General features: G+C 34.2%; 1 protein-coding gene across 1 annotated transcript in view; it reads left to right on the top strand.

Annotated features, from left to right (window-relative positions):
• Nucleotides 1-422: 422 nt before the first annotated feature.
• LOC143250780 (cytochrome P450 1A1-like) overlaps nucleotides 423-15,095 on the top strand; it is a 32,866-nt gene continuing 18,193 nt past the window's right edge. Inside the window, exons 1-3 of the mRNA XM_076501760.1 lie at nucleotides 423-578; nucleotides 1,402-1,564; nucleotides 4,206-4,385. Coding sequence (XP_076357875.1) covers nucleotides 1,408-1,564; nucleotides 4,206-4,385 — 337 coding nt within the window. The 5' untranslated portion in view covers nucleotides 423-578; nucleotides 1,402-1,407. The remainder of the gene's footprint in view (nucleotides 579-1,401; nucleotides 1,565-4,205; nucleotides 4,386-15,095) is intronic.

The raw sequence follows: 15,095 nt of genomic DNA on the forward strand, positions 1-15,095 counted from the left end.
AAAACCACAAAAAAGTTTGGGCCGAGTGCGACCCAATGGTTGGCATGCCGGAATATGGATCTGATCGAGGTTTCCTAGTTAGCGTCCCGTAACAACGACGACGAAAAAGAAATCGTTCCGATTTTTGGGGTTACGAGTATTTTAACGGAATCACTGTCAAATCTCACATTATGATCTGAAAAGCGTTCAACAGTAGGTGGAGTTTGGTGTTGATTAGCCACGTGCCCTCTAGTGGATGATTTGAGAAGATAGTTCTCACGTAACTTTGCACGGAATTAAAGAAACAAAAAAGGCAGTTTGATTAATACTGGAAACATCTTTCCACTGTTCCTTGCAAAACGAGACTATTATTTACATTGTCTTATAACACATATAAAAAGTGGATTTGCAGGTTATGTCGCTTTCGGCAATCTTTATAATGAAGATAGCAATAGCCTTGGTCTTACACACAGAGAGAGCACGTGACGTAAACTTTCTAGTAACTTTCAAGACATGTGCAGTGTAAGTTACACCCGATACTCTTGCGCTCTCCACTATACAACTTGGACACGACCGACTGACGCTGGGTAGAATAAGAGGTAAGATTATTTACAGAGATCTTAACAAATTTTAATGGTTTATTATTTTAAAATTTTACTTTGGGTGTATAAATATAAAATTGTAAGCCTACAGACGAAGCTTGCATATAGTAGAATTATATCTATTAAAGTGTGCACCATTAATACACACACACACTTACTGAACAACCAGTAAGTTACACATTAAATAGGACAGCTTCTATTAGCCCCTTATTATGTAAACACTGAGTTTATCGTAGAATTGCTAAACAGAAGAATATGGTATAACGTGTTAGAAAGAAGTTAATACTCGGATGTTTAATGACAGATATCTGTTACATTTTGTGGCAAACAAAAATAAAGTTTATTAAACTTTGAAATGTTTTTCTTGGGAGAAAGTTTTGCATTTTAATAGAAAATTAGCGAGTTTTACTGTCACTCTTATAACAAACCCACTGCCCTAACTGTATATATATATATATATATATATATGTATGTTATGTTTGTTATAAGAGTGACAGTAAAATTATATTGTTTGATTAGAATAACCAAAGTGTTAGGTGCTGTTAATTAACTGTCTTCCTTCGTATTTAGCAATTTAAAATTAGCAAAAACAAACATATAAACAGTTCTTACTGAATGAGCAAGTTATGAAAGTCGTAATAGAAGCACGAACAACTGGTATAATGATTCTGTGATAACTAAGTAACAATGTTCAGGGGTCGTCTATATAGTATATTTTAGTGTTAATGCTGACTATGAACATCACAATTTAAACCAGATTCGCCGTCATTTTAAATACAACATTCAACACTTTGAAAAATCACTTTTGTTGTTTTTTCAGTAAAAAATGTTGTCCCAGATGCTGTATAAACTACTAAATGACGTAGGCTGGCTTCCCACGGCCCTTGTTGGTTTGTTGACCTTCATTGTGATAAGACACTTTGTGAAAAGAATGAAGTATCCGCCAGGACCTTTTCCGTTACCCATTGTGGGCAATTTGTTGGGTAAGTGTCTTTTATCAATGTCAGTACACAGAGATAAAGATATAACATTGAAGGTATCTTCAATAGCCGCGGCACTTGAATTTCTTTTAGGCAAGATTAAAATAAATTAAACTATGATTCTTTTTTTTTTCCTTTTTCTAAAATTTTCAGAACTACTGGTCTAGAATCTAGATGCATCTGGAGTATTGGATAGAAGTTATATAAATTCATGATTAATCAAATGTTACTTTGGGACATGAAAAGTTGCTTCTATTATATGTGACTGTAAAATAAAAACGCTCATAAAAACTGCAAAACACAAAATGTAGAACTGCATATTAGCACCAAATATGATATGGAGGTTCATTAGGTCCATCAATAGGAGGCAAAGTAGTGATAAAAAACGCAAAAGCGCCCATAAAAAAACCCTATAAAACATAAAACTGAACATTTGCATGTACTCTGTATAGGCCTAATGAATCTCCATACCAATTTTGGCAAAGATGCATCCACACTCTGCGAAGTAGTTATATGAACATACAACAGATACTACGATTATACATGTATTTATGTAGGCTTCCGTTACTGATGGTAGTGGTCCCAACGCGTTGTTTACACTTAAGTGGAGAGTATATTATATAAAAAAATTGATGCTATTATGAAAGATAAAGAAAAATAAGTGAAATGCCGACAAAGAAAAGCAGTTGATTTTTACACTTCTTAATACCATGTACAGGGTGTTCGAAAAGTCATTATACACTTATATATTTATTAACAGACAAAACTGCACAGTGACTTTCCAAACACCCTGTATTTTTAAAATCAATATTGTACCCAAGTTTTGCTAAACTTTTAAGAGCGTAGAAAAGGAGTTGATGTTGTTGTTTTGAATTAAGCACAAAGCTACAGAATGGGCTATCTGTGCTCTGCTCACCACGGGTATCGAAACCCGGTTTTTATCGTTGTAAGTCCGCAGACATACCGCTGAGCCACTGGGGGGCAAAAGGAGTTGATACCATTGTGGAAGTAACATAAAATTATGAGAAATACCAACAACTGGGTACAGTTGAATTTTCACATTTTTTTATTTTAAAAATCACTATTTTATTACGTCATTCTATCAAAAATTTGATTAAGAAAAAAAATATCAAGATGTTAGTCAAATATCTACAAAAACAACGTGTTTAAACAGGTGTATTTCCTTGACATTCATCCCACGTGTTTACATTAATTTATATACAACATATTCAGTAGGTTTCTGTTTCATTTTTGTCCAAATAGAGAATAAAAACCAGAATTATTTAAAAGATTTATTTACTTAAAACATACTTTTCTTGCATATATAGTATTTCATTTAATAATGCTATATATGTTGACAATTATTTTGGCTTTGGATCGTATGGCATACCTCGCGCTTCCTTCATACGTAGGAGGTCGAGGATTCAATTCCATCTGTATTTAATTTTTAAACATTTTCTCCCTTTAAACAATATTATAGCAGTCAAATAAGTTTAATATATGCAGCATACACGAGGCACGACCTTATCCATAGTAATAAATAAATATTAAACAAAAATAAATATCAAAGTACCTTAAAATATTACATTTCTCAAAACAACTTAAAATTTGGCTCAACGAATAAACTCAAGTTCAGGATGTCAAACTAAGAACTGTTTTTAATCAGGTTCTCATTTTTTAACAGTATCTAATTGCTTGTGCGTAATTATACACCATTCTGACTATGTGATATTTAGACTTACACAATTTATTTATCAATTCGCCTTTTTTCCCGCATATTTGGATTTCATTACACGTATACATACATGAGTTAACATTCCTTTCCTTGTACTTAAAACTCACCATTATATCCAAATGTCAAATGATAAAGACCAGCCTAAGAATTGGGTAAACTAATAAAAAATGTCGTTTTTAAGGAATTTATATTGGAAATTAAAAATTAACTACCATATTACTTTGAGCACTTTGTGAAATAGTGGGCTAGAACAAAATGATCATGCAATGTAACTTCACACATAAGAGTGGAGCAGAGATAGAACACTCATTTCACTGTTCTTGCAGAGTTCTATAGAAAGATTACCCGAATAAATTACATAATTCTATATGTATAAAGAACTAAATGTAGTATTATTCTCAGACGAAAGTTGCCTGTCGTATTTATACACGGCCCGGCATGGCCAAGCGTGTTAGGGCGTTCGACTCGTAATCCGAGGGTCGCGGGTTCGAATACCGGTCGCACCAAACATGCTCGCCCTTTCAGCCGTGGGGGCGTTATAATGTGACGGTCAATCTCATTATTTGTTGGTAAAAAGTAGCCCAAGAGATGGTGGTGGGTGGTGATGACTAGCTGCCTTTCCTCTAGTCTTACACTGCTAAATTAGGGACGGCTAGCACAGATAGCCCTCGAGTAACTTTGCACGAAATTCAAAAAACAAACAAACATATTCATACAAGATTGTCTAAACATTGTTTGATTACACTAATTAAAGCTAAGTATTTGTTAAGGAACATAAGGTCTTATTTTTGTGGTCAAAAATCTAATGTCCAATTGATAATTAAAACACTATGCATTACCAATAAAAAACAAATACTTAAGACTGTCGTCCTCGTATTCACTTAACAATCGTTATTGTTTAATTCGCAGCATTCAGAGATGACACACCACAGTTCATCAAAATAGCTGAATGGAAGAAGAACTTTGGTCCTGTGTTCACATTGTGGATAGGCAGTCGTCCTGTTGTGGTTGTTGACAACTGGGATGCTGCACGTGAAGCCCTCATTGTAAGAAGAAACGACGTCATTGGTAGAAATGAATCTATAATTGGTAAGTCTGAAGATGGTGGAATTGTTTAACCCTACTGTTCGAAATCAAGTGTTTAAAAACACTGCACATAGCTCTAACTGATTGATATCAACTATGTAAAAACTCTATAAAAGTAGTTCTATCTCTTGGTATAAAAAATAACAAAATTCTGTAACCCTAACTCTGCATCTTAATAAGAAATAAATGTATAAAAATACTCCAAGTAGCTCTAATGCTAAATGTAAAAAGTTGTGAACATTCTGCACCCCACTCTACAATTTAATATTAAAAGTGTGAAAAACGTTGCAGATATATTTATAGCTTAATATCAAGAATATATGAAAACAAAGAATGTTCAGACATAATTTACAGATTATGGAAACGCATTTGAATTAACATTCTGGATAAAGAAGAATATATAATGCCCACACATCTCTCTCTCACTTTTGATGTTATTCCACTGGACTTTGTGCTCTCAATCTCATTAACCGTGAGCTTGGAAGAAGCTTATGTAAGATATTAGTTGATTTAAGAATCGTTGCACAAAACTAGAACACACTGACACAAAAATAAGTTTCATCTCAGGGAAGAATCTCTACAGACAATTCTTAAGAAATAGATACAGCATGATATGCACCTATAGGGATAATTAAGTCGTCAAAAGTAGTCTATCAGAAGGAGTTATCCCCACACTCCAGACTCAAGCATTTATTGGCTTCCTCAAGGAGGAGGAGATGTCAATGATGATGACATCATAGTTTAAACGCTATCGTGAGAGGTCGCCACTATTTATGTTATTTTACGTATTTTAAAATCAACATTAATATAATCTGCTACAACTAAATATATATTGTCATTTATCACTGAAAAATAAACGCAAATGTCGTGAAAGTATGGAAGACATAACTCCTTTCACACAATGTTCTGTTTCACTTACGGAAATCATAGATATTATAACCAATAATTACCCTACAACTAATCAGGGAAAGTCAATGAAGATTATGTCACAGTTACAAAATATGTCATTAGAGGGCGTCACAAGGTGCCGACCCCAAGGAGAAATTTCATCAAAGATGATGACATCATGGTTCCAAAAAGTCGCCATCTAGTGGCGAGTGTTAGAAAACACATTGCTAGACTGTCGTGACAATATTTAACACAAGTGAGCCTGTCGTTTGGGGCGCGTTGCTAGGCCGTTTTAGCAAGCAGTACTGATGGATGATTAAGCAATAGGAACACAAAGTAGAGAATGTGTTTCTAGGCAGCCATGACAGGTGGTCATGATGCAATAACTCATACAATACATGTCTGAAGATGAATATAATTAATCATGAATTTGATAGTTGATTAAATGGTGTATAATTAATTCATTGTAAAATAACACCTTAGTCTACTTCATTAGTAAATTAAATACTTTACCATTATTTTAACGAATGTCTATTTAAACAAACCAGAACGTATTGCTAGACCGTCCATGAAACAGTAAACATATTGCTAGGCGACAATGATACTTACTTATATGTTTTAATTACCTAAAAAGGGTGATATCATGTATTAATTAAAACTTATACTTTTGCTAATTTGACTTTATAAAACATTTTACACCTTCAGTAAAACGTTTATTGTGTAATAACACTTTTACTAATTGAATATAATATTTTACATATTTACTTCATTTCATGTTCTACAAAGACAGACTTTCATTATATGTATATATTTAATTTCTTTTATTTCAAAAACTGTTTATAGGATTTTAACTAATATATACATAACAATACTTCTACACGTTACCAACTTCTATATTTAATTATGCTAAAATCACCATTCTAATATATCAACATCTGTACTAATACAGTTTGCTACAGCTAAATATGATAAATAAATGACTTACTGTTTATTCATCCATTTCCTACAGTCATTGATCACTGAGGAACGAACATAAATACTGTGAAAGTATGGAGGACATAATTTATTTCAGACAGTGTTCTGTTTCACTTTCACATGCCATACATATTTATCTAATAATCACCCTACAGCAAAATATAGTAAATGGACGACTAGCTGATTACTATTAGTTAAAATAGCAGAGCTTTCAGACCATATAATGTTAAGACACCATCAGTAAATTGCACATAAACAAGTGGTTTAGATTTTGCTAATTGCATACATTGTTTCTCCACTTTCTAGTACAAGTTCACAAACTTGCAAACCTGTATCTGATGTCGATCTAGAACACGCATATATATAAATTATTGTAAGATGAAAGGACTGTGACAACACATGATCAAATGTCAAGCTTTCTTTTACAGTACTTTGGATATAATAACATCACCAACCTTTAACACACAGTTTATCAAGTCTGACAGGCCTGATTAAAAAAGCAAAGACCAGTTCCGAGTTGACCAAGCCTATTTTGCAATACATAATGGAACTGGATAGCTAGTCCAAGGGCATAAAATATATAAATCAAGTGATTAAAATTTTTGGTAGTATGAATTATATAATTTAGTTTGTCACATACAAAACATCAATTACTATATTCATTATTATGTTTGTTCTATTATTCAGCATACGATTATCATATACTGTGTCTAAAAAACTATTGGTTCAGTCCATTCAGAATAAAATGAAAGTTCTTTTCTACTTAAACGTGACATTGAAAAATATTCCATATTTACAGGAAATATTATCAAACTAAAACAGTGATATTATACAACACTGTCGGTATCTTTATATTTATAATATGTTTAAAACAAATGGTTAACATTACAAAACTAAATATGTAGTAACACATGTCAGTTAAATACATTTTTGTTTTATATTTAATTAATTAGCTATACATCTCTCATTGTGAATTCCCAGAGGAGGTAAACTGAAAGTACTGAACCCAACCCGAACACACCACTTTGGCCTTGAGTTCTTATACATGAGCGGCCTAGGGGTGCCTGCTGGGTCAGTCAGCTGGCCCACTTGGGCTAGGGTCAACCAAGTACCAGTATTGGATGTTCTCAGTGGGTGTTGTGGGTATTGCGTCTGATGCTGGTATTTAGGTATAGTGTTCACAAAACCCTGACATTGCTGCAATGTCCTTGTTTGGCATTGTAGTGCATTGTGAAGTCAGTAAACACTAAAGGTTCCTCCCTTTACTATGTATACCCCAATCCATGAAAATACAGATTATTGAAAAACAGTCATGCATGGACGACTTTGTTGCACAGTTGGATTCAACACCTCGATTTCTCATTTTCTTCATTCATTATCTTAGTCCATCAAAAGAGACTTGCCCATTGTCCTGGAGGCCGATAGGAAAAAAAAAAACAGATTATAGATAAATGACCACTTCTTGAAGATTCTGAACAGCAATCTTTAACTTCTTCAACACCTGTACCTCATTTTCTGATATTACATTCTTTACCAGACAAATCTTTAGGGCAAAATATTTCCCTATTTATTCAGAAGAAACTAGAGGCTCCTAAGTCAGTTAAAAAGTTATTTTCGGGGATATCTTGGTGGAAACATCCACTCCAAAACAGAGTGAACTCCCTTTCATTCAAAGGCAATTGAGAATATACCCATTGAGGTTGTTCCCCATGCTACTTTAAATTTGTCATGAGGAGTTATTGTTTAGAGGGATTCGAAGAACATCCTTGAGTCAGAGATCCTTACTGGTTTCTCCACCCAAGGAGTTTCTGCAGTGAGGTTTGTCACCACTCGCAAAGATGGAATTATGATTCTGACCAATGTCCTGGTTTTGATGTTTACATCATCACACCCATATGTCACCATCAAGGTGAGTTATCTAAATTGCAAGGTGCTGCCATATATCCCAAACCTTCTCATATGATTTCAGTATCAGTTATTTGGTAACTTGAAGACATCTTGTCATGGTTCCTTGACGTGTGTTCATTGTGCTGGCAAGGACCATGATGCCTACGAGTATGAAATAGACCCTCTGTGCTAATTGTAGTGGCTCTCACCCCTCTTACATTCGTTCTTGCCATAGGTGGGTGGAAAAAAAGAGGTACAGCATTTGAAAATGGCTCACAACATTTATTACCATGAGGCTCGAAAGTTACTGTCCACTGCTCCATCTCAGGCATTTGTTGCTGCACTTCATCCCACTGTTACAGTGGGAGTGCAGACAGATCTCTTCCTGTCTTCAACATAGCTTTTGCCATCCATGGTTAAGAGAGTTGACAAGTCAATGTCAGCATCTATCTCTATCCCCATTCCTTCCAGTGGCTCCTTGGCTCCACTTCCTTTGACGTTTCCTTGGGCCCATCTTCGTTTTTGGTCCCGAGATGCAGAACGATTATTCGTTCATGCCCTAAGTCACTGAATTTTCAATCTAGTGACAGAGACCTACCCATTCGACCCAGTACAAGATCCGTGGAGGTTGACAGACCTTCTAATAAAGAAAAACGACGTGGTCCAAAACAGAAAGGCACTCCATCTAATACTCCTTCACATAAGTAAAAATGTCAACTTTACCACAGTAAAACTGTTGATGTTTCTGTTTGAATTTGTATAACATCAAAGCATTGATTGATTCTTACCATCCTGTGTGTCTTTCCTTACAGGAAACATTTCTGAAGCCTGCCAATACAGTCACCTTCTGGCAGTTTTCTTTGCATAGAAATGAGAGGTTGTGTGATGGATGGATGCATGGAGGGGTGGCACTGTTGGTTGATCAGCATGTGCCTATCCTATATTTAGCACTCGATACATCCTTGGAGACTATAGACATCTATGTTTCCCTGTCATACTATCACTGTTTGTTCTCTTTACCTTTTTCCTGAGGAGACCTGTGATCAGTCATTGAACAGTTGCCATCTTCACTTTTAATCCTGAAGGACTTTAATGGACATAATCTCTTCTGGGATGGTGTTGATATTGATGGGAGGGATTCTTCCATACAGTGTATGCTCTCAAATCACTACCTTTCTCTCTTCAATAGCGCTACTTATACCCATTTTCATGCACCTAGTCAATCTCTTACTGATCTCTCTATTTGCTTCCCTTCATTTTTCTCTTAGGGGCTGACGATGGCTCACGAAGCAGTGATCACTTTCCTATCATACTGAGGAAGACTGGCCATAGTCAATGCCACCAAACCCACGTGCCATGGTGGAAGCTGGACCAGGCCAACTGGCCCTCTTTCACTGTTTTTGGAACTTGATTTTGCCGTCGTCTATAAACCATTGATAGACAACTGTATGGCAGCAATAACTGACTGTATTGTCCAAGCAGCTGCTCTGTCTATTCCTAAAACCTCGACACGTTTTATATGGTATCCTCATCTATGGTGGAATCCTGCCTGTCACATGAAACGGAACTCTCAAAAATGGGCCTGGGATACCTTTCATAGATATCCTACACTTTTAAACTGCATCGCTTTTCAGTTGGCCCATGTAAATGCTCGGTAGGTAAGATGTCAAAGCCAAAGGAATCTTGAATTAAGTACACAACTAGCATCTCTTCTACTACAAGTTTCAAGGTAATATGGGACAAGATTGGGAAAGATACAGTGGACAGTATACTTCTTTTCCCCTTTCGACCTTGTTCTCTGAGAGCCAGAAAGTTGCTGATGCTCAGAGCATCTCCGATACTTTTGTCGAAAGCTTTTTCTGTCCATCTAGCACTTCAGCATCATCTCCCATCTTCTTAACCATCAAGAATTAGGCAGAGCGACCACCTCTTTCCTTTTAGACTGATCATCTCTATAAGTATAATTGCCCCTTCACACTGGTGGAACTCAAGCTTGCTTTTTATTGGTCTGGCAGTCTGTCTGCTCTGGTGCTATCACAACCGTGTCAGTCCCATACATTGGCTACGGTTCTGCGTTCAAAGCTCGGCTTTGCGCCAGTTGGCAGTCGACTTGGAGAAAGCAGCGTGATAACAAGCTTTTCCATATAAAACATTCTATTGGACTTTGGCTGTGTTGCTTCTGTAAGGATTGGCAGGAGGAAGTTGTCCTGGCTAGGCTACGCATTGGTCACAATTTTTCTAACTCATCGTTTTCTTTTATCTGGGACTGATACACCAATGTGTAGTCTGTGTGACATTCAAGTCACAATAGCCCACATTCTTCTGTTATGCCGTTGTTACAGCCTTGAGAAACGGCACCATTTTAAGCATATTTTTACCAAGGGTTTATCCTTGACGTTGAACAATGTCATTGACGATAGTGACACTATCCACCTCAGTTGTGTTTTTAAATTTTTAAGGGTCATTGGCCTTTTTAACTTATTTAAGTGTTTAATTCAAAAATTGGACTTTGTTTTGTTTTCAGATGATTCCTTTTAACGTATTTTCATAATTTTACTTTTATTTTTAATATTTTACTAGTTGTTTGGCGCAGATAACCAAGTTGCTCTGCGCCAATAAACGCCAAACAACCAATGAATTAACAATAAGTTTATAAAATATAATTATCAATGATGAAACGTTATTGCTATCTATGTAAGTTCGCTATACATTGATACGAAACATTAATTATATATTTTCTGGACATCACAGTCAACATACGCCTGCCAGCGGAAAGTAAAAGTTAGAGATTCAGTGTTTGACAATATTGAGGTCTCAAGCTAAGCAAAACTAGCAGACAGGTACCAAGATAATGGAAGTTTTCCCGTCGTGTCGTAGAGAAATACAAAAAACTTATATTCAATCTAAACATACGACCTCTTTCTTAAATTATATCTGAACATGTAAGTTTATCACGAATAGAAGACCTAATGTCGAGCACTCAAGTTTTTAGTGTCAGCTAAAAATATATTAATGTATTTGTTAAAATAGTATACTTGTGATTAATGTCAAATTTTTTATATATTTAATATTTAGATATGATATTTTTTGTCAGCTGTAAATGTGTCAAAGTACTTGTCAAAAACGCTCTATCAGTTATTAACTTTAAAAGTGACATATCCAGATACCTGGAAATGTGTCAAAACATCAGTTAACACACTATATCAGTTTGTAATGCTACAGTGTTTAGTTATATACTTAGCTTTAGATGAGACATTTTCAACCAGCTGAAAATATATCAAAGTATCTGTCAAACCACTATGCCAGTTATCAACTTTAGACACGACATATTCCTGCCAACACACGAACTCGAGTATTGGACATTAGGTCTTCCATCAGCAATGAATTTATACGTTCAGAGGTAACAAAGAAAGCTGTCATATATTTAGGTTGAGGAAAAACTTTTGTATGTATGGAAAGGGGGAAACTCGGATTATCTCAGCATTTGTCTGCTACGTTCACATAGCCTAGGACCTCAAGAATGTCATCAACACTCATTCCCTAACATTTTCTTTTCACAGGCATAAATAATATTGTAGTGACAATATGTCCACCAATTTACCGTCAAAAGATATCAATGATCACAAAGCTATTATAAAAGTGTCTCCCTTCTCTACTGATCACTTTTTATACCTTAATGTATAACCTTATTTCAGTTGTATTATTTGTAAATATTAAAGATTATTATGCTGTTAGAGGACTTTGACCCTCAGATAAAAAAACTGTCCAAACTTTAAGATGGACGATACTTATATTTCTGCACATGCCTAAATTATTACATCTTCAAGAAGTTAAACTACTTATATGTATGTAACTTTGTGTGTCATATTTAAACAATAAATGTGTGTTTGTTTGTAATTAAGCACAAAAATACACAACGGGCTATCTGTGCACTGCCCACCACGGGTATCTAAACCCGACTTTTAGCGGTGTGAGTCTGCAGACATACTGCTGTGCCGCTGAGGTACAATAAATATGTGAGTTTTAGACTAAAAACGAAAAGTAATAATCTAGAGTGTGTTTTCTTATAGGAAAGCCACATCGGGCTATCTACTGAGCCCACCCAGGGGAATCGATCCCCTGATTTTAGCGTTGTAAATCTGTAGACTTACCGCTGTACTAGCGGGGAGCAATAATCTAGAAGTAGAAAATAATATCCTATTAAACCATCAAATACTGTGAATGTACATTTTCTATAAGGTAAAGTGGAAGAAAATATAACTTTTTTATACAAAATCATTGTCAAATGATTGTAAATGGTAGACATACACTTTGTTTCAATTCCAGTTTGTTCTGTAATGATAGAGAAGTAAACCTATACATACATGTTTGATACATTACTAGTTTTTACATACATATACTGATATACATATCAGTTTTAACCCCTAGGGAAGTGGTATGTGAAGGTCAGCACAACATGGGACAAACAGATTAGTTTTCAAATATATGAAATGTTTTGCACAGTTTCTAAAATAAAGAAACTTTTAATACTTTTAATAATGAGGAGCACCTCATGTTTCATATATTGTAAGTAATAAACTACTTGAGGTATCTTATAAAATATGAAGTTTTCTCAAACAGCATGTTAGTATATCTTTGTTCAAGTATCTTTCAGCAAGCTTGCTAAATATGTTATATATTAACAATATGACATAGCGTTATGATGAAACATGAATTTTCTATATCAAGCAGGGATTTGTTAGAAACTAATATTCATGGTGTGTTATTTAATTATAAAATACTACTAAGTTTGACATTTATTTATAAATTAAAAAGTTTTGAAAATAGTATTTTAGTTTTGTTAACAAATGTTTCAACATGAGTGATACTTAAATCAGAGAGTTCACTTAGATATACTTAAAATATCAGATTAGACAATAATGAGAAGTAAGTTTCATATAATAAAATCACAGAACCCTGATGTATAACCGATGACTTTTTATACATTCGATAAATTGTAAACGAGAAATAATTAATGTAACAGTAAAAGTTTCCACATAAGGAAATATAATTGTTTTAAATAGTCAAAGAATAGTTACTTTATTTATAACTAAAGGTTTTTTACGATCATGATTTTCAACCAATTTATAGTATTGTGGAGATTTTCTATATGACATATAATGTGATAAAACAAGTATATACAACAGATATTAGACAATTTTACCTTCAACAGTTGTGACAGTGACCACGTGATGGTCATCTAAGAATTAAGCAGTGCCACAGTTTGAATGAAATGTTACTGATCAGATAGAACTGAGTTAATGGCTTTCAATGACACAGAAAGATGACTGTGAAGCTTCATGGGTTTTATTTATATGATATGATTTACACATAAAGTGAGTAATATACAGAAAATAGTAAGTTTGTTATTTTAAGTATTTTCTCTATTAATAAACTAATTGCTTTAAAAATAATATGTGACGATCCATAAGAGAGTGACAGCCTTTTCTTTATACTATTTATGACGTGCTAAGACAATAAGATCATCATGCTTCTATCACAAGTGTACGAGTGATCATCTGTGACATCGGTTAGATATTGTATGGGTCTATGAATTAGTTTCAATGTTTTGTGAACTTATAATATGAATTGTATGAATGAACAGAAAGTCATTCATTTATTACATTTAGTTGTAGCAAACTGTATTAGTATAAAATATGCAAAAAAAAAATGATTTTAACATAATTAAATATAAATGTAGGTAAAAGTCCATCTCGGTAAAACATGAGATAAAGTAAACAAATGTAAAATATTATAAAATCAGATTATAAGAAGTATACGTTTTAATAAATACAGGATATTGCTCGCCTGTCATGGTGGCTTAGCAAGATGTTTACTGTTTTATCGAGGATTCATTTGTTTCAAATTGCACATAAAGCTGCATAAGGACCACCCGCACTAGCTGTCCCTAATTTATCAGTGAAAGAGTTTGGGGAAAGCAGCTAGTCATTACCACCCCCTGCCAATCCTTGGGATACTTTTTAACTAGTGAATAATGGGATTGACCATTACATCTAACAACCTCCTAGGTAAAAGGGACGAGCATGTTTGGTGGGATGGGAACTCAAACACAAGACCCTCAGATTACGAGTCGATTACTGTAACAGACCTTCATGGATGGTCTAGTGGTATGTTTTGATTTGTTAAAATAAACAGTCATTAAAATAAAGGTAATTAATTGATACTTCCATGTAAATACGTCTTTAACAGGACGTGAACGTACATCAGATTGCAAAATTGAGAAATTAAATATTTAAAACAAATAACTGTGTAAAGAGTTTTTAAATTATATTCATGTTACTGAAAATCTTTAATCACTTAACTGAATAAGATATAGGTCCTTGAGGACAAGAAATGTAGTTAACTAATTAGTTAGCATTGAAAACCTATATACATGAAACTGATATCTAAATAATAAATTTATGACAACTCAAATAGTCATTAAAAATGTAATTAATTTAATGCTAGGCATCCTTTCAGAACAAATTAATTATAAATAACGTAATTAAGTATTGAATTAACAATTAATTATATTCATGTTCAGATATGTATTGTAGGAGTAATTGTATCATGACCTCCTGTTATGGTAGCCCAGCAATGAGTTCTTAATGATGTCATCTCTCCTTGGCATCGTCACACCTGGTGATAAACTTTGGAACTATGACATTATCATCGTTTACTTTCCTCTTCTCTGAGGCAGCCAATCGGTGCTTAGGTCTGAAGTACGGGGTTAACTACTGTTAAATTTGATAACAGCTTCAGGGAAAATATAAACTAATTCTCGTAGTTCTATTTCTCAGCATTGTAAGTGTGTATAAAACTGTCATATCAATAAGTGACGACTTACACTTACTTGATAAATAATATAATGAAATTTCCCAACTAGTTCTTCATGCATATAATGATTACAATAATGTATAGCTG

The sequence above is a fragment of the Tachypleus tridentatus genome, chromosome 5 (assembly GCF_004210375.1).
Source record: "Tachypleus tridentatus isolate NWPU-2018 chromosome 5, ASM421037v1, whole genome shotgun sequence".
NCBI classification, from domain to species: Eukaryota; Metazoa; Arthropoda; class Merostomata; order Xiphosura; family Limulidae; genus Tachypleus; species Tachypleus tridentatus.